Source organism: Sus scrofa, chromosome 4 (genome assembly GCF_054392235.1).
Source record: "Sus scrofa isolate SSC_HxYL_T2T_F1_AM1 chromosome 4, Sscrofa_HxYL_maternal_Yorkshire_Landrace_v2.0, whole genome shotgun sequence".
Lineage (NCBI taxonomy): Eukaryota > Metazoa > Chordata > Mammalia > Artiodactyla > Suidae > Sus > Sus scrofa.
In genome coordinates this window covers 22,038,572-22,058,349 of record NC_139386.1, presented here as the reverse complement: position 1 = coordinate 22,058,349, position 19,778 = coordinate 22,038,572, and the positions used below count along the sequence as shown (strand labels likewise).

General features: G+C 39.3%; 1 protein-coding gene across 2 annotated transcripts in view; it reads right to left on the bottom strand.

Annotated features, from left to right (window-relative positions):
- The window catches only part of EIF3H (eukaryotic translation initiation factor 3 subunit H), a 98,606-nt gene extending 92,105 nt beyond the window's left edge, over window positions 1-6,501 (bottom strand). For both annotated transcript variants that reach the window (XM_085021831.1, XM_003125515.6), the window contains exon 1: window positions 6,356-6,501. Coding sequence is in view for 1 of the 2 variants with exons in the window: in XM_003125515.6 (XP_003125563.2) it covers window positions 6,356-6,487 (132 nt within the window). In the remaining variant the exon portion in view is untranslated. The remainder of the gene's footprint in view (window positions 1-6,355) is intronic.
- Between the last annotated feature and the right edge of the window lie 13,277 nt (window positions 6,502-19,778).

The window sequence follows — 19,778 nt, the reverse complement described above, 5'->3', positions numbered from 1 at the left end:
GAAATACAAGCAAGTTTATAAAGCAAACTGGTCTCCTAGATTCATTCCTCTGCTCTTTTCTCACCAACACATCAACACTTACAAAGCATTTACTAACCCAGTTTGATCCTCATGATTCATTTTCAAGAAAATTTCTGGGAGTTCCCATTGTGGCTCAGCAGGTTATGAACCCAAATAGTATCCATGAAGATGCAGGTTCGATTCCTGGCCTAGCTCAGTGGGTTAAGGATCCGGCATCACCATGAGCTGTGCTGTAGGTCGAAGATGCTGCTCAGATCCCACGTTGCTGTGTCTGTGGTATATAGGCTGGCAGCTGCAGCTCCAATTCAACCCCTAGCCTAGGAACTTCCATACACCACAGGCACGGCCCTAAAAAAAAAACAAAAAAAAGAAAAGAAAATTTCTCTACCACGGGACTGTATTAATTCACTCACAACATCTGAGTGCTTTCTATGTATCAGTCACTGCTCTAGACACTTGCAAATATTGTAGTGAACAAACCTGACATAGGTCCTGCTATTGGGAATTTGATATTAGACTGTGAGAAAACAACAAGAGAATTTCAGACTGTAAAAGAGGGTACATAAAAGTCAGTGAATTCAGGAGTTCCCACTGTGGCTCAGGGGAAATTAACTATCCATGAGGACACAGGTTTGATCCCTGACCTCACTCAATGGGTTAAGGATCTAGCCCTGCCACAAGCTGTGGTGTAGGCTGCAGACAAGGCTCAGACCTGGTGTTGCTATGGCTGTGGCATAGACCAAGAGATGTAGCTCTGATTTGACCCCTAGACTGGGAACTTCCATATGCCCAGACTGCAGCCCTAAAAAGCAAAAAAAAAAAAAAAAAGGAAAAGGGCAACTGATGGGCCACCTTAGATCTATCACAGAGTCCATGTGAGGTGACATCTAAGCTGACACCCGAATGACAAAAAAGTCTATGTAACTCTGACTTTTTCATTTATTAATAAAATACTCTACCTAGCTTCTAACAAAGGAGCTGACAATTTTTTTTTTTTTTTTTGTCTTTTGTCTTTTTGTCTTTTGTTGTTGTTGTTGCTATTTTTTGGGCCGCTCCCTCGGCATATGGAGGTTCCCAGGCTAGGGGTCAAATCGGAGCTGTAGCCACCGGCCTACGCCAGAGCCACAGCAACGCGGGATCCGAGCCTCGTCTGCAACCTACACCACAGCTCACGGCAACGCCGGATCGTTAACCCACTGAGCAAGGGCAGGGACCGAACCCGCAACCTCATGGTTCCTAGTCGGATTCGTTAACCACTGCGCCACGACGGGAACTCCCGGAGCTGACAATTTTAAACAATAAGATAACTTCCTACATAAAGGAGAAAACAAAAATTTGAAAGGTAATAAATTTCAATGGTTATAGAACTACCACATGACTCAGCAATCCCACTCTTGGGCATATATCCAGACAAAATTTTCCTTGAAAAAGACACATGCACCTGTATGTTCACTACAGCACCATTCACAATAGCCAAGACATGGAAACAACCTAAATGTCCATGAATGGATTAAGATGATGAATGGATGGATTAAGGAAATGTGGTATATATACACAATGGAATACTACTCAGCCATAAGAAAGAACAAGATAATGCCATTCACAGCAACATGGATGGAACTAGAGACTCTCAAACTAAGTGAAGTAAGTCAGAAAGACAAATACCATATAATATCACTTGTATTTTGAATCCAATATACAGCACAAATGAACCTTTCCACAGAAAAGAAACTCATGGACTTGGAGAACAAACTTGTGGTTGCAAAGGGGGCAGAGGAGGAAGTAGGATGGACTGGGAATCTGGGGTTAGTAGGTGTAAACTATTGCATTTGGAATGGATAAGCATGAGATCCTGCTGTGTAGCATTGGGAACTATATCTAGTCAGTTATGATGGAGCATGATGGAGGGTAATGCACTTTGCTGTATGGTAGATAATTGACATAACACTGTAAACCAGGTATAATGGAAAAATAAAAAGCGGTTTCAAAAAAAAGCAAAAAACAAATAAATAAATTTATTTCAGGGAGTTCCCGTCGTGGCACAGTGGTTAATGAATCCGACTAGGAACCATGAGGTTGTGGATTCGATCCCTGGCCTTGCTCAGTGGGTTAAGGATCCGGCATTGCCGTGAGCTGTGGTGGGGGTCACAGACGCAGCTCGGATCCTGCGTTGCTGTGGCTCTGGCGTAGGCCGGTGGCTACAGCTCTGATTTGACCACTAGCCTGGGAACCTCCATATGCCGTAGGAGCGGCTCAAGAAAAGGCAAAAAGACCAAAAAAAAAAAAAAAAAAAAAAAAAAAATTATTTCAGTGGTAATGGGTTTTAAGCATTGTCACTATGAAAGATAGCAAGATTTTACACTTTAGCCTTCAGGTTATCATCTCAGTGAGAAAGGAAAAATATGTAAACAGTAAACCATTAATTAACAGCAAATGATTACTGCCAAGATGAGTAATGCAAACTAACACCATAAAAAGTTCACAGAAAGGGGAGTTCCTGTCATGGCGCAGCAGAAATGAATCTGACTAGGAACCATGAGGTTTTGGGTTCAATCCCTGGCCTCCATCAGTGGGTTAAGGACCCAGCGTTGCTGTGAGCTGCGGTGTAGGTCACAGACGTGGCTTGGATCCTGTGTTGCTGTGGCTGTGTTGGAGGCCAGCAGCTGAAGCTCCGATTTGACCCCTAGCATGTGAACCTCCATATGCCGCAGGTGCGGCCCTAAAAAGCAAAAAAGAAAAAAAAAAAGTTCACAGAAAAGAAGAGATAGATGTGGCCCAGACTGGTACTGCCCCAACATTAATATGCTATAAGTCACCTGAAACAGATGGTCAGGAGAGATTCTCAGAAACTGTATTTCTGCAGGTCTAACAAGCTACCAGGCTTGTCTTGCTGGTCCTTGGGCCACACTTTGAGTAGCAAAGGTATAATATACATAAGAAAGGTAAGATTCAGACTGGTTTGGGGGGAGTGAGGTGGGTTTTACATGAAAAGTCCATCAGGAAGAATTAGCTTGATCTTACCTAGGAAAAACGAGCCCACTAGGCTACAAGATCCACCCTTCCACTCTACAAGGATATACCAAGCACTGACTCTGTGCAGGGTACAACAAAAGACACACTGACAAGTCTACTGAAATGGTCAATTAAGATAATTGAGAGACACCATTTCACACAAGGAAAACAAGCCATCTAACTGTCCCTTTAGATGAGAAAAAACCTATGTTCTATTCATACTATAAAATCCTACATAGTAATAAAAGGATTTACAACCGCTTATTCTAGAATAAGCTAATCTCAAAATCATAGTGTGAGATATGTATATATAGTTCAAAACATAGCAGAACATATACTATGCTTTAGTCCTTATTTCATTCATATTTATCAATAAAAGCAGGCAAAACTAAACTGTTTAGGAATACTCTATGTGATGAAGCTCTACAGAAAACCAAGAAATCACTGAAATAAAGCTCATAAGAGTGATCGTAGGTTATGGAGAAGGAATGAAAGGAAAGGATGAAATAGGTGAAGGGGCTTCAAAGATATCCACAATGTTCTATTTCTCAAGTTAATGGTAGGTAAATGGATGTTTGTGATTATTAAAATTATGCATTACAGACACCATTTTGCACATATGATACCTTTCATAGTTCTTCAATAATGTTACCAATGACCTTTTAAAAAACTAGGTCAAGGAACTGGTGACGGCAGATTCTAGTAGCAGTGAGTTGAAGAACAAATGGAAGGAGTTCCTCTCATGGCTCAGCAGGTTACAAACCTGGAGTATCCATGAGGATGGAGGTTCAATCCCTAGCTTCGCCTCAGTGGGTTAAGGATCTGGCATTGCCATAAGCTACAGTGTAGGTTTCAGAGGTTGTAGATGTGGCTCAGATCTGGCATTGCTGAGGCTGTGGCATGGGCCAGCAGCTGCAACTCCGATTTGATCCCTAGCCTGGGAACTTCCATATGCTGCAGGTGCAGCCCTAAAAAACAAAAAAAAACGAAAAAGAACAAATGGAAGGGGGGAAAAAAAACACATACCGACAAATTCTTTAACCATTGACTTAAAAGGAAAAATTAGGGACTAAGAACAGAACAGAGTACTAAGTAAAAAGGACAGAACTGAACATTTTAACATGGGAAAGTCTGACAATGGTCATATGTTAAGAGAAAGATAATATTAAAAACACAGAAAATTGATGAAACAAGCCTAAAGGTAAGAAAGTAAAGGTTTAAGGAGGAAAGAAGAAAAATTGGTCTTGGTCATTACCAAGGTGCCATGAAAAAAATGTGATTAAACATCAGGCTAGCCTGGAGTTCTCCTGCAGCACAGTGGGTTAAGGATCCAGCACCATCACTGCAGCAGCTCGAGTCACCCCTGTGGCCTGGGTTTGAGCCCTGGCCCAGGAACTTCCACGTCCCGCAGGTGCAGCCAAAAAAAAAAAAATCACACTAACTAAATTAGTCATGTGTCGCTGGAATGAACAGTTCGTAACAAATCCTGGATTTGTAAACAGTAGCAAATAAACTTGAACATAAAAGCAAGACAACATCTTGGTGGGCCTTGAATTCATTCCAAAGTCACTGAGAATATTTCAGAAGGAAAAGTAACTAGGTCTGAACTTTCACACTGGGTGAATGTCTTATAAAAAGTATGAAGCATGGATTGAAGTGGGCTATGAGGACAATTCAAGATATTAAATTCATTAAAATAATCTATAAAAGAAGATACTAAGACATGAAATAGGAGTAATACAAAAATAAAATGAAATTTACCCTATTTATGTCAGTTAACTGGTTCAATTTTGGGAATATAATAACAGGTGAAAATCATAATCCCTTGTCTGTTCTCAGTAGCTTACATTCTGGTGGGGGAAACAAAACAAACAAGATAGCAACAGGCAGTGGAAAATGCTATGAAGGAAATAAAGGGTAATATAATAGAGCGATAGAGATGGGCCTATTTTTGACAGGTTTGTTAGGCAAGGCCTTTTAAGCTAATACCTAAAAGCTCAAAAGAAGCCATCGAGGAGTTCCTGCTGTGGCATAGTGGGTTAAGGATCCAGCATTGCAGCAGCTGTGGCATAGGAAAGAGTATTTCAGGCAGAGAAAACAAAACACTGAAAGCTCACTGTTACTGAAGCATAGAAGTGAGAGGTGAGTGTGAAGAGACAAGAGTAGAAAAACCTTGTGTATTAAGAAGTCTACATTTTATTGTAAGCGAATGTGGTTAGTGGCAATATAAATAGCAGGTTACTTTCATATATTTTGGAGATGGAACCAATAGTATTTGCTGAGGGAATGGATGATGTGAACAAGCATATGTTAACATCTAGGTTTTTTGACTTGTTCAAGTGGGTAGATGGTGCTTCCATTTACTAAGATGGAAGAGAATGAGAGAAGGACCAAGGACAAGAGGGGGGATGCCAATAATTTGAGGTGCCTATGAGATAAATAACCAAACAACAATATCAAACAGGCAGTTGAGTATGCAAGAGTGGCATTCAAAAACCAAAGTATGGCAAGAAATAGAAATCTAGGAGTTAGAAAAATACAAACAATACTTAAAGCTTTCAAAAGGAGCCTTAAAGAGTGTCTACCATTATTGCTACTATAAATAATAACAGCAGCAGCTAAGATTAAGTGGTAAAATGCATATAAGGAAAATGAGACACAAAGAAATTAAGTAACACGTCCAATGTCATTCAGCTAATTTTAGAGCTGGATTCCAACCCAAGAAGTCCGACTCCAGAATTGTGCTTTCACCTACTTTGTCAAGTCGCAAATAGAGACCAGGTGGAAGGAAGCCGAAAACCCAAATGCGGGAAAGAGAAGCCATCATAAAAGAAGTTTATTCCAATTACACGATTTCAAGTAAGGGGCTGAATCACAAGCTCAAAACTGGCTACAAAGAAAATCTCCATTTGAGCACTTACAGAAGTCAAATCCCAGCAGGGAAGCAATAAAGTTTACTCTCCCATTCCAGAATCCTAGAGTACTAGATCCTTCTCCACACCTCCGTCCACCACTAGTCTCCCAGAGGAGTCATCCTCCAAATACTTTCTCACAGATCTCTCAAAACAAGCCCCCAAGAATCTGTCACACATGCACTCTAGCCTAGGTCCCCTTTCTCAGCCCTCAACCCCCTCAGCAGATGGCAAAGAAGATGGTCACCTCTCCCGAACAAAAGGTAAAGATAAAGGGAAGGGAATTTAGGGGAAAACCTTGGCCAAGTCTCAGCAAGCGCAGGGGGGAGGCTGCCGGGAAGCAGGTCTGACGGGACGGGGTAGGGAACTGCGCTTCCCACGTGGACCTGGGGAGACGGAACCCCACTCACCAAGCCATCTATCTGCACTTGCTTCACCGCCGAATCTCCAGACCCTCCTTTGCCTTTGCCTTTCCCAGCAGCGCCGGTGGTGGAGCTGGAAGAGGTGGCGGCAGAACCAGTGCCTTCCTTGCGGGACGCCATCTTCCTAGCCGGACAGGAAAAAGGAGAAACGTGAGTAAACGGAAGAGGAAGTACAAACTTTACGTGACGTCAGACGCAGCCGGCGTTCGAGGGGCGGAGCTGGAAGCTAAGGCCGAACCAGGGAGGCCCCGCCTACCCTGCTTTTTTCCAGCCCTTGTCGGTGGAATCCATGCGCTTGCGCCTTGTACATTTGCGGCTTCTTTCTCATTGAATGCTTTAAGAGAGGCAAAAATAGTCTTTTTTTTCAATGTTTTCTACTCTATGTTTAGTGGGCTTCCATTAAGCAGCTGATCGTAATAGCATTATAGCTAGCATTTATGTAGTGTTTCATTCCTAAAAATTCTTTCACTTCTAAATTTTAAAATTAATCCCTGGAGTTCCTTTTTTGGTGAAGCAGAAAGAATCCAGCTATTATCCATGAGGAAGCGGGTTCAATCCCTGGCCTCGTTCAGTGGGTCAGGTATCCAGCATTGCCATGAGCTGTGGTGTAGGTCACCTGGGATCCTGCCTTCCTGTGGCTGAGGCCAGCAGCTGTAGCTCTGATTTGACTCCCAGCCTGGGAACTTCCATATGCCACAAGTGCGACCCTAAAAAAAAGCAAAAAAGGAGTTCCCGTCGTGGCGCAGTGGTTAACGAATCCGACTAGGAACCATGAGGTTGCGGGTTCGGTCCCTGCCCTTGCTTAGTGGGTTAACGATCCGGCGTTGCCGTGAGCTGTGGTGTAGGTTGCAGACGAGGCTCGGATCCCGCGTTGCTGTGGCTCTGGCGTAGGCCGGTGGCTACAGCTCCGATTCAACCCCTAGCCTGGGAACCTCCATATGCTGCAGGAGCGGCCCAAGAAATAGCCCCCCCCAAAAAAAAAGTTAACCCCCATCCCAATCTTGGAAAATATGAAGAGCTATACTAACTCCCATTACCGATTAAGAAATTGAGACATGATTTGTCTAACGTCATTCTGTTAATTAGTGGTGAGCCAGTATTAAAGTTTAAAATTTCTTTGCAATTTTTGTCCTTGGAAATAAATACCTAAGATTTTCCAGTCATATGTATTAATCCCACTACATGTGTTCTTATCATTTGAACCACAACAGTGTATGCGGCCCCTCTACATGAAATAGCCCAGAGCCAAAAGCCATTCTTTTACTTTAAGAACAGCACCAGAGTTCAGTCTTCATACACCTTCATTCCCTTGTCTTTACTCCCTATCTCAGTGTTCATGCATATACCTATGATTCTCAAATTTATATTTTCCAAGAAATACATATGTATATAATATTAATTGTGTTATACATAATATAATGTAACATATTATACATATATATTTAAATATAAATATATATTAATATTATGTTTATATTTAAATACATTAATTTTATATTTATATTTAACAAATACACATTGATATCATATTTATATAATGCATGTATATATTATGTTTACATTGCCACTGAACTCCACATCAGCCGTGTCCCTCTGGGTATTTAACATCTCCACTTAAATGTCCCACAGGCACTTCCAACTAAATCTTTCAAAAACTGAGTTCCCAATAACACCTTCCCTTGGAAAAAAATGTTCTTCCCACAGTCTTCCCCATCTCATTTGATGACAGTTCTATTTTTCTAGGTAATAAAACCAAAATCCCTAGGACCATATTTGACTCCTCTGTTTCCCTCATAACCTACACCTCCATCCATCAGAAACTCCTGTAGGCTCTATATTAAAAATGTATTCAAAATCCAGACTCTTTTGGGGAAGATAAAATAAAAATTTTTTTCCTATTCCTCCCTATAAGTACAACTAAATCCCTGGACATTATATATAAAAGAAATATAAAAGGACACTGCAAGGTGGAGAGAAGGAGAAAGACTGGGGATAGAGATGCTGAATCCAGGGAACAACACAATGGTTATCTCCCAGCTTCTATTTGTACATATATCCTAGACTTGGAGCGAAATCGTCATCTGAAAACATCAAAAGGTACAGATTTTAAAAAGCTCCATTAGGGAGTTCCCATCATGGTTCAGTGGAAACTAATCTGACTGGTATCCAAGAGGAAGCGGGTTCCATCCCTGGCCTCGATCTGTGGGTTAAGGATGCGGTGTTGCCATGAGCTGTGGTGTTGGCTGCAGGCACGCTTCGATCCCACATTGCTGTGGCTGTGGTGTAGGCCAGCAGCTGCAGCTCTGACTTGACCCCTTAAAGCATGCATGAACTTCCATATGCAGTGGGTGCAGCCCTCAAAAGACAAAAAAAAAGAAAGAAAGAAAGCTCCAACAAAAATCTGTTCTCTGCACACTGTCAGTGGGGACCATGTGGAGAGCTTGACCATTCACCCTTACCAGACAGCAAAAAGGGACTCACTTCATTCCCCAGTGATGCCCAAAGAGGCTCAGTAGAAACAAAGGATTTCACCACAGCTGGTAATGAGTCTACCCACTCCTGATGCCAGTGAAGAAATACTTAAAAGCAAATAATGGCTGGTTAAAGGACATATAGGGAAGTCAGGTTTCTATAAGTCACCTCAGCTGGTAAAATGACAACACTAAACTGAGATGTTATTTTTATCTAATGTAATACCTAAAGGAACCATGGAAAATGCTTTACAAAGGGATATACTCAAAAACACTACAGAGAAGTCAACATAAAATTCTAAAGAATGTTCAAATAGTCCACAAGAAAGCAATGAAAAGAAAACAAATAAAAATAGAATTAGGGGAAAAAAGAAATGTCAGTCTTCAGCCTAAACATATTAATAGATTGATATAAATGTTCTAAATAACCTATTAAAAGACAACTATTGGTAGAAGGGATAAAAACAACCTAACCGTAGGCTGTCTAGAACAAACTCATTTCAAATATAATAATATAGGCATATTGACAGCAAACTGGTGGAGAAATATATATCATTCAAACATTAATCAAAAGAAAGCAAGATTGACTGGACTAATATCAGATAAAGGAGAATTCAGAACTAAAATAATCACTAGGGACAAATATCACATCATGATAAAATGGTCACTCACCAAAAACACATACCAATTCTGCTCCCAGGCTAGGGGTCTAATCGGAGCTACATCTGGTGGCCTATGCCACAGTCACAACCACAGCAACATAGGATCTGAGCCAAGTCTGCGACCTACACCACAGCTCATGGCAATGCCGGATACTTAACCCACCAAGCGAGGTCAGGGGTTGAACCCGCAACCTCATGGTTCCTAGTCAGTTTCGTTTCCACTGCACCACAACAGGAACTTCCACACAGCAATTCTGAGTGTGTATATCCTCACTACAAAGTTGAACTTATGGTGTCAAGAAAAAAACGAACAGAGTTCAAAGGACAAATAGACACGCCCACAGTCATAGTTAGAGATGTCAACTTCCCTCTCCTAACAATTAATATAACAACTAGAGGGAAAATTAGCATGGATATAAAGGAATCAGTCAATATACCATCAATCAAGAGGATCTAATCAACATATATAAAACATTCTACCCAACAACAGGATACACAGTCTTGTCAAAGGCCCATTGAAAAGAAATCACATACTGAGTCATGAAACAACCTTAACAAATTTAAAATAATTGAAATCATTCAGAGTATGTTCTCCAGTGACAATGGATTCAAACTAGAGGTCAAGTCATAAAGGAAACAGGTAAATTTCCAAATACTTAGAAACCATACAGCATGCTTCTAATAACCCATGGATCAAAGAGGAAGTCTTAAGGAAATTTTAAAGCATGCATGTACACACACATACACATTAAACTGAATGAATATAAAAATCTGAAATGTCAAAATCTGGGGGACACAGCTGCATCAGTACTGAGATAGAAATTTATAGCTAAATGTATACATTAAAAAAGAGCATATTTCTTGGAGTTCCCATTGTGGCTCAGGGGGTTAAGAACCCAATATAGTATCCATGAGGATTTGGGTTCAATCCCTGGCCTCACTCAGTGAGTTAAGGATCCAGCATTGCTGTGACCGTGGCATAGGCCAGCAGCTGCAGCACCGATTCGACCCCTAGCTCCAGGAACCTCCAATGTGCTGCACATGTGGCTGTAAAAATCTAAAAATAGGAGTTCCCATTGTGACTCAGCAATGATGAACTTGACTAGTATCTGTGAGGAAGCAGGCTTGATCCCTGTCCTTGCTTGGTGGGTAAAGGATCCAGCATTGCCATGAGCTGCGTGGTATAGGTCACAGACATGGCTCAGATCTGGCATTGCTATGACTGGTGTAGGCAAGCAGCTACAGCTCCAATTTGACCCCTACCCTGGGAACTTACACATGCCACGGGTGCACCCCTAAAAAGACCAAAAAAATTAAAAATTAAAAATAAATACATACATAAATAAATAAATAAAAATAAAAGAGGATAATTCTCAAATCAATAACCTAAGCTTCCTCTTCAAGATCCTAGAAAAATAAGACCAAAATAAGCCTACAACATGCAGAAGAAATTAAATAACAGACTACTGAATATATCTAATCGCTGAAAGTCACAACCATTAAAATTGTGTTTTTGCCCCCTTCCAAAAGACAGTTTTGATGTTTTGGATATTAATATCACTGTAGGTATTCATATTCTGGATAAAATAAATTTACCTTTTATTCCCAACAATATTTCCCTCATTTTCTCTGTCACAGAAACTAAAGTTTTTAGCCTATTTCTATATTTGCTGGAAATTTTTCAAATTTAGTCAGAGGCAAAAAGAGAGAGGGTGACGAGGACCGTCCAAAGCAAGCTTCAGGCCCCGTCCGTGGGTGATTACTGCATGGGGACAGGAAGCAAAGGATAGCCTGCCATACCTGAGTGAAAAAATGAAAAAATAAACCGTCTGACTAGTTCTGCTTTTGTGGCATAGGAACTCAAACCCACAAGGAAAACATAGCCCAGTGAATGTCAGACTGTGACCAGTCCATGCCTTAGACCCAGCCAGTACTGGAGCTGTTTTCCCTTACTTGGCTAAGACTTTCCTAAATCCCTTTCAGTGCAATAAAATAGAAGAATCGAGCCGTCAAAGAGGAGCCAAAGAATTTCTTAAAATGTCACCTTATTCCTATTCCGTATTCAGAAGAGCCAAGGGGGGAGTTGTTTGTTTGTTTCTTTTTGAATGTCAATTTGTTCCTATTCAGTTGTTACCTTCTTTCCAACCTCTATGGACGGCAAGGCTCCTTTGAACATCTTGACAATCTTGGGTCTGAATTAAACTCAGGGTTCACAGGCAACCTCTATAGGACCAACTTAGCATCTGTTCCACCCTTGGTATGAAGGAAGAAGGTAAAAAGTAACCTGACCTTTCTATTTACTGTCCCTCTGGAAAGTAACCATACATTCATGACATACAGCAAGGGGTGGTTCTTCTTTAGTACTCACGAGAAACAAAGGAATCAAGGAAGCACCACCATTTTCAATCAGATTTTCAGTGAAAGCTTGGAAGGGGCATATGTTCTCATCTCTTCTGGGTAGATTATTTTCAAAGATCTTTTTTCTCCTTGAGAAGGAGATACCATTATGGGATAGTTACAGGATCTCCCAAACATCCGATTAGTCACTCCACCGTTGGGGAGTCATAAGTAACAGGGTATAGAGAGAAATAGGAAATCTACTTTCCAACATTACTCATAAGGAGGGGACCAGAAATGCATTACTCTATGGAAATGGGAGGAAAGGGCACTATCTGTTCCATCTCCTCCTCCCCAAGAGAATATATGGTCCCATCATAATTCATGAACAAGGCCAGAGACACAAAAATTAGACATGAGCAAGGCCAAAAGAAACAACATATAAATAGGGCAAAACTAAGGTTCTGAATTAAGTTAATACACTCTTCAGAAGTTCACCAATATTCATTTGGCCAAAGAAAATCATTTGGCTTAAAACACTAAATGCTTTGCTTAATATTTAACTAAGATGGAAGAAAATGCCTTGGGAGATATTGAAAGTAGCTAATAGCAACACATTTTCTGCAGCTCAGCCCCTTCACAACGGAGTCTAAGATAAAACAAGAACACATGCAGAACATCTTAAATTTCTTTAAAGCAAAGTACTTTACAGGTAATATTTTTCCTTTAAAAGTACATTTTGTTGCCTAGATTTAAAAGATAGTCCATCAGTTAGGATGCTCTGGGCTATAAGCAACTAAGTATAAAATAATTTAAATTATTTAAACAAGAAGGAAATTTATTCTACCACATAATTAAATGTCTAGAGGGGAGACACTCTGAATGAAGTAGCAGAAAGACTCCAGTTCTATATTTTTATGAATCTCCTAACTGTCTTCTGCCATGTTTTGGTTCTGTCCACACACAGGCTGGCTAACCTCAAAATAGCTGCCAGTAGCAAAGAACACAATGCACGTCTTTTTTTTTTTTTTTTTTTAATGTTTATTGTAAGAAAAAGAAAACCTCTCCCCCAACCATGGGGGGAAATCTTTCTCTTTAGTCTGGGATTAATTTAAGTTACATGCCTCCGTCTGTGTGCATATGTGGAATGAGAGTATGTGAGTTTATACTTGGAAGAGCTAAGTGATTTGTTCAGTATTATGAAAAGTCACTACAGAGAGGCTAAAAAGAGAGCCAATGAAAAGAAAATAATATTCATTTATACATACAACACAGCATGTGGGACTTTTCTCTATGTTTGCTAAAATAATACTTCTTTTTAAAGTGACATTTGATCTTCTCATCACAGTATTTTGATTTATGACTTACCAACTAATACTAAAAGAAGTGATCTTGCACTGAAAACATTTGCACATGTTCTAAGAGCAACTTTTATTTTGTATATATCATGTAATTAATACCTTGTACTAATGTAATTCAATTATAAGTACAAGACTTTGAAATAATATTCTACTGAATTATTGAAAGCCTGTTTAATTTCTTGCCACCAAAAGTTCAGTTTCTGCCCTGAAGTCTGCCTGCTGCTTAGAAATATATACGAAACCATGGGTGAAAGGGTTGTCTTCAACATTTTGTTCAAAATAAATAAACACTGTTTTTGGAAAATCCTTTAATGCCATAATCTGACATAATTCTCAATCTTTAAACTCCTTTAAGTAACAGTAATAATATTTGCTTACCTAGAGTAATTTTATAAGGATTCATTAATTTTTTTTTTTTTTTTTTTTTGGCTTTTGTCCTTTTAGGGCCACACCCGCGGGCGGCACATGGAGGTTCCCAGGCTAGGAGTCTAACTGGAGCTATAGCTGCCAGCCTACACCAGAGCCACAGCACTGCCAGATCCGAGCCACGTCTGCGAACTACACCACAGCTCACAGCCACACCAGATCAAACCCACAACCTCATGGTTCCTAGTCAGATTCGTTTCTGCTGCACCACAACAGGAACTCCAATTTTTTTTTTTTTTTTTTTTTGGTCTTTTTAGGTCCACACCCCTGTGGCATATGTAAGTTGGCAGGCTAGGGGTCAAGTCAGAGCTGCAGCTGCTGGCCTATGCCATAGCCACGGCAACACCAGATCCTTAACTCACTGAGCGAGACCATGGATCAAACCCACACACAGCCTCATGGACACTAGTTGGGTTTGTTACCACTGAGCTGCAATGGGAACTCCTCATTAATCTTCTAAAATGCTTTGATAGGTTAAAAATGAATGACAGTATGAACTTCTCTAACCAGTTTCAGTTACGATTTAATTAAATTTCAAATGGTAGTTTGTTATGCATGTATCAACGTAAAATATTTTGCACATTGCTACTGCTTCTTTGCACTTTTCTCTTCCAAGGTATGTTTTTACTACTTTAATTAATACTGCAGCAGGGAAGAACAAATCTGATTCCATATTAGATCAATTTCTTTTATTTTAACCTTTGTACTCTGTTGCCTGTGTTTAGTCATCCTGGCTCTGCACAGTTTTTGTAAAAGACTTGCCTACAGCCTGAAATATACAGGATAGACTAGTCTCCAGGCTCTTACCTTCAAGGGTATATACTTTTGCACTCATATAGAGATAAAAAGTTGCAAAACCGAGAATAACATGTCTTGTTGGAGGTTTACAGGAACATTGTGATCTGATCTATAGGGACAGCTAAAGGATTCCTACCTGAGAAGTCTACAAAAACCAGTTATGTCCCTCCCTCACCTTGTTCTTAAAAACGCTTTGCTGAAAGCTTTCAGGGACTTCAGGGTTTTTTGAGGCAAAAGCCACCCATCTCCGTGCATGGCCCTGCAATAAATCTTTCTCTGCTCCAAACTCCAATATTTCTGTTTGTTTGGCCTCACCGGGCATCAGGCACTTGAACTTGGATTCGGTAACAATACCACTGGACATTTGGAGTAAAATCCCAATGGAGAGCACTATTCAGATTTGATTGTGAAATACTGAACTCATTTCAACTTACCTCACATGACAGTATAAAATGTGATTCAAATAAACTATTTAGCAAGCAAATTGCTTCTCTAATTTTATAGCCATCTGACAATAGTCACTGATAACTAATAGTGAATACTTCTTGATCACTGTCTCATTTAGAAATACAATCAGAAATCCCTTGAAATTTTTTTCTTAGAGATAGTTTCTCCTTTGTTATTTACCCTAAAGAGAGAGAGAGCTCGCTAGTACTAGCTGGGCCAACAGACAGAAATTCTGCTTGCTTTCTTTAATTGACAACCAGGTGACAGTAACACTCCCTTGATGTTTCTTGCCCAAGCAGCTGGGGTTCTTCATATTTAACTAACTTTTCCAAACAGGAGATACATCCCATTGACCTTCTCAGTTCAAATCAAATTGTTTATACTTTCAAAAGAAACAAATGTCAAGATAGCTTCTATCGTATGCAAAAAGGATTTAGTTTATTTTACTCTGAAAAAGTATTTTACCTTTCACAGAAAACTTATAAACTAGGATTTTGAACGTGATCAAAGAAAGGGCAATTGTATTGGCAAACACTAACCAACATCAAAGTTTTATCACAGACATCTGCCAATATTAAAATTATCTAATCCTGGCAAGGAGTTTTAACTTCCTCTGTCAATTACGACTGGGTTTGGCTGCATATAAAAGAAACAATGTGTCAATATAGGCTCATTCTTGATTTTTAAAAATGTACCATTCTGGTGAGCGATGTTGATAATGGGGGAAGCTATACATGTGTGGAGAGAGAGGCTCATGGGTAATCTCTGTATCTTCCTTTCAGTTTTAATATTGCTCTAAAAAAACCACAGTCTCAGATGTTCCTGGTGTGGCAGACTGAGTTACAAATTTGACTGCAGTGGCTCAGGTCACTGAAGAGGCACAGGTTTGGTCCCCTGCCTGGCACAGTGGGTTAAAGAATCGGCATTGCCACAGCTACACAGTAAATTGTAGCTGTGGCTCAGATTCAATTCCTGACCCAGGAACTTCCATAACCATGGATGTGGCCATTAAAAAAATACAGTCTCAGAAATGAAAAGAAACCAAAAATATTTTTGAAACTAAAATAGAAGTTTATTTTTCTTCTCATGCAAAATAAACCCAAAGGTAGAAAGTCTAGATTCGGAAAGGTAGTTTCATAGTCACTGATCGCCCAGACTCTTTCTCTTACCTACTTTACTAGTTTAGCACATGGCCTCCATCCTCAAGGTTACACTGTGGGGTAAAATAGCTGCCAGTGTTCCCTTCATCACATCCAAATTCCAGGGAGTGTTTTGTTTGTTTGTTTTTTAATTTTACAGCCACAGCTATACCATATAGAAATTCCTGGGCCAGGAATTGAATTGGAGCCACAGCTGCAACCCACGTATCATTTAACACAATGCCTCAAGCCAGGGATTAAACATGAACTTTTGCAGCCACCTGAGCCACTGCAGTAGGATTCTTAACTCAGTGTGCCACAGTGGGAACTTTTCTAGGGAGTGTTTTGAATGGCATGGAAAAAAAGAAAGTGCTCCCTATCAAGTTCAGTCAACTTTCTTTAAGCAGCTTTCCCAGAAGTTCCATGTAACACTTATACTTACATATCCTTGGTGAAAACTTAATCTCATGACTGTATTTAACTGCAGAGAAGGCTAGGACATGGATTCTCTTCTTTGGGCAGACTATTGTCCAGAATAAAAGTAGGATTCAATTACTAAGAAGAGAAGAGATGTTGAATGTCAGTTCACAGTCTGTATCACATCTGTTATGTTAAATGTGGTGATTTTGTGGGAAATTTCTTACAGCCATTAAAATTAATAAACAAGAACTACACCAGTTGACTTGGAATGTTTGTGTGGAGAGGATTTCAAGAAGGATAGTGGGGTGAGAAAAGCAAAATGTGCAGAAGTGATAATACAATGACTCCATTTTTTAACAACAGAGTTGTTATCTCTATCTCTACATTTGTATGCATATATATATATATATATATATACACACAAATGGTATATAAATAGGTGAATATATAAAAAAATCACAGAAGGGTATACAGTAGTTTAACATGTGTTTTTTGGGCCCAGAAGAGATGAATATCTTTGTGTTATTCTCTTCTTCCTTTTATTATAATAAGTGTTGTGTTATTTTTGTCATTTGAAAACCATAAAAATGTTTTTAAAAAATTGGCAGTCCCCAGAACCAAACCTCATAACACCCTCCCCTATATATAAAAATTCACAGTAAGCAAGTCCCATATTAGTTTATCCTAGGGGAATCTTAGTGAGGGAGTAATAGGCCCTTAAGATAAACCAGTTTGCCTAAGTTGTTTTAAATGATTTATTTAGGGAAATTATTTATTTAAAGAATATGTTAGCTGGATAATGTTAGGAAGAACATTGCATTCCTTTGGAGCTAATGGATGTTAACAAATATTTATAAATATTTAAATATGAATATAAGGCAGAATAATATCACAATAGATATCTTTGCTGAATTATTTGATATACTAACATTTGTGAAATTAAACAAATAACCTTTATGAATTGTATTTAATATTTACCTATTTAATTCCATTTAGGCCATGAATCTTTCATGAAAAGGCTTTTTTGTGAATTAGTCATACCTTGCAAGAATAAATCATTTTCATGTCAACTTGGCTTCATCAAAATTTCATGAATAACTTCAAAATCATGTACTACAACAACATCACATAATAAATTATATTTGATCCAGAGTAATAAAGACTATGAAGAGTATGAAAAAATAAAGAAAAATAAATTAATCCCCTACCTACCTCAACTGAATGTCTATTTGGCCTGGAAAATATCCAGCATAGTGACCTTAAAAAAAAAAAAAAACAGCAGCTAGCAATGCTGAGACATTAGTGTTCATGCACTATAAGGTCAAAATTTTTTTCAATGACTATTAAAATTTTTAATAATGATATTATAATAACTTTCAAAGTAAAATTTCAAATTTAAATTTATATCCAAACAGTTCATCCAGTAATGGCAATATTTAGCTGCTGCCTTTGTTGTGGCCAAATATTGATTTTCTAACACTAGGTCATTTGGCATCAGGCCAAAAAGTATTCCGTGTACCACCTAATGAAAACATTCCATTGGGTAAACAGTGACGCTTTCCTGCAAATAATCCCTTCTGGAACACTAATATGCATAAGTGACTTGGGGAGACTATAATAAGTGCCACTCCTCTCTGAATAGTATCCCTCTCCTACAATACTTGTTCTGAATGAGAAGTGGGCATATTCAACAAGCGAACTCAGGATCATGCCATAAAAAACACGGCTATAACAAAAAATTGTTTTAAACTTGCTCATCACCTTTCTAGACTGTCCTCCTGTGTGAAATAAGGTTCAATTGTGCAAATAACATTGTCCTATACTTAGAACTTGGAGAAAATGCTATAGTTTAGTAAATTAAAAGTAAAACACAACTAGAGTATGACTCAAATCCCTAGTCCTGCACTACACTTTTCTTAGTAGTGAAACGTGGCTAGCAGGATGGAGCTGGTAGATAAATCTGTGAGCCTAGTTTTAACTGTTTTAACCGTTTTGCAAGGCTGGGATAGTATGTTTTCTCTGTCTGTGGTGGAAATATAATCAGAGTGGAGTGTTGGCACACAGGGATAAAGAGAATATTCAAATTGGAATGTAGTAAGCAATTATATTAAAAAAAAAAACCCATAAATCCCATCCTGCAATAACTCTTCATGGCTTCCAATTCCTAAATGTATTTTCAGTTAAATGAAAGCAGCCATCTAAGTCATGTGAAAGATTCTTGTGTTGGGAATCAAGATCTTAGTTTCAATTTCATAAACCTGTTATCTTCCAATATAACCCCAAATGCAAATAATATATCTCAATCACTTTGGAATTTTTTTGTTTGTTTTCTTTCTTTTTTGGCTGCCCTGGCATATGGCGTTCCCTGCCTAGGGATCAGATCCCAGCTGCAGTTGCAACAACACAGCAGCAGCAGCAGAAGCCTGGGCAATACCCATATCCTTTAACCCATTGTGCCAGGCCAAGGACTGAACCTGTGCCCTGGCAGAGCAAAGACGCTGCTGATCCCCCTGTGCCACAGTGGGAACGCCTCAATCACTGTGTCAGTTCCTTTTCTGCATTGGTTCTTTCTCTCAATCTTGAGCCAAAACCAGATCTGGGACAGATTCCAGAACAGAACAAAAATTCAAAATTCTATGTCTCCCAATCTTGGATTATTTTGCCTTGAATTAAAGTGGATAATGTGGCAACTAGCCACTGGGGAACTCAAAATTTTCTGGTTGCTTTCTTCATTAATCAAGTTGATCAAGTAATTTCTAAACTTTCAGACAGTTTTGGACATCCCTGTTAGTCTTCCTACCTTAGAGACTATAGAACTAAAAAGCATTCTTAAGTCTTCTAGTCTTGCGAACCAATTTGACTGTGAGGAAGCTGAACTTAGCTTTCTTGGAGAGCAGCTCAAGGTCAAAGGCCTTGGGTTAGGGGCAGAATTAGGACTCTAGGGACTCTGACTCTTAGAAAAGGAAGCTTTTGAGAGGTTCTTCCGGAACACTCCTTGTTAGTGATTTAGGATGGTCTCCAGAAGAGGAATGCAAAACAGTGGGACTTTTCATTGGCCTCGACATTAGGTGAGGATAGTCCTATGGGGGTGGGGGGTGAGGAGGAAAGAAAGAACATTTGAATTTCTGGCAAGGGACCTGGGTTCCAGTGGTAGTTCTCACACCAAACAACCACTTGCTTAACTTCATTATAGGAAGGTAACCACTACAAACCTGCCCAGTCATCGCTGTCGCTGTCCAATATATTTTAGTCCCTTTCCTTCCCTCACTTGGAAATTTTTTTTTCTTTCTTTTTTTTTTTTTTTTTTTCCTCTTTTTAGGGCAGCTAGAATTGCATATGGAGGTTCCCAG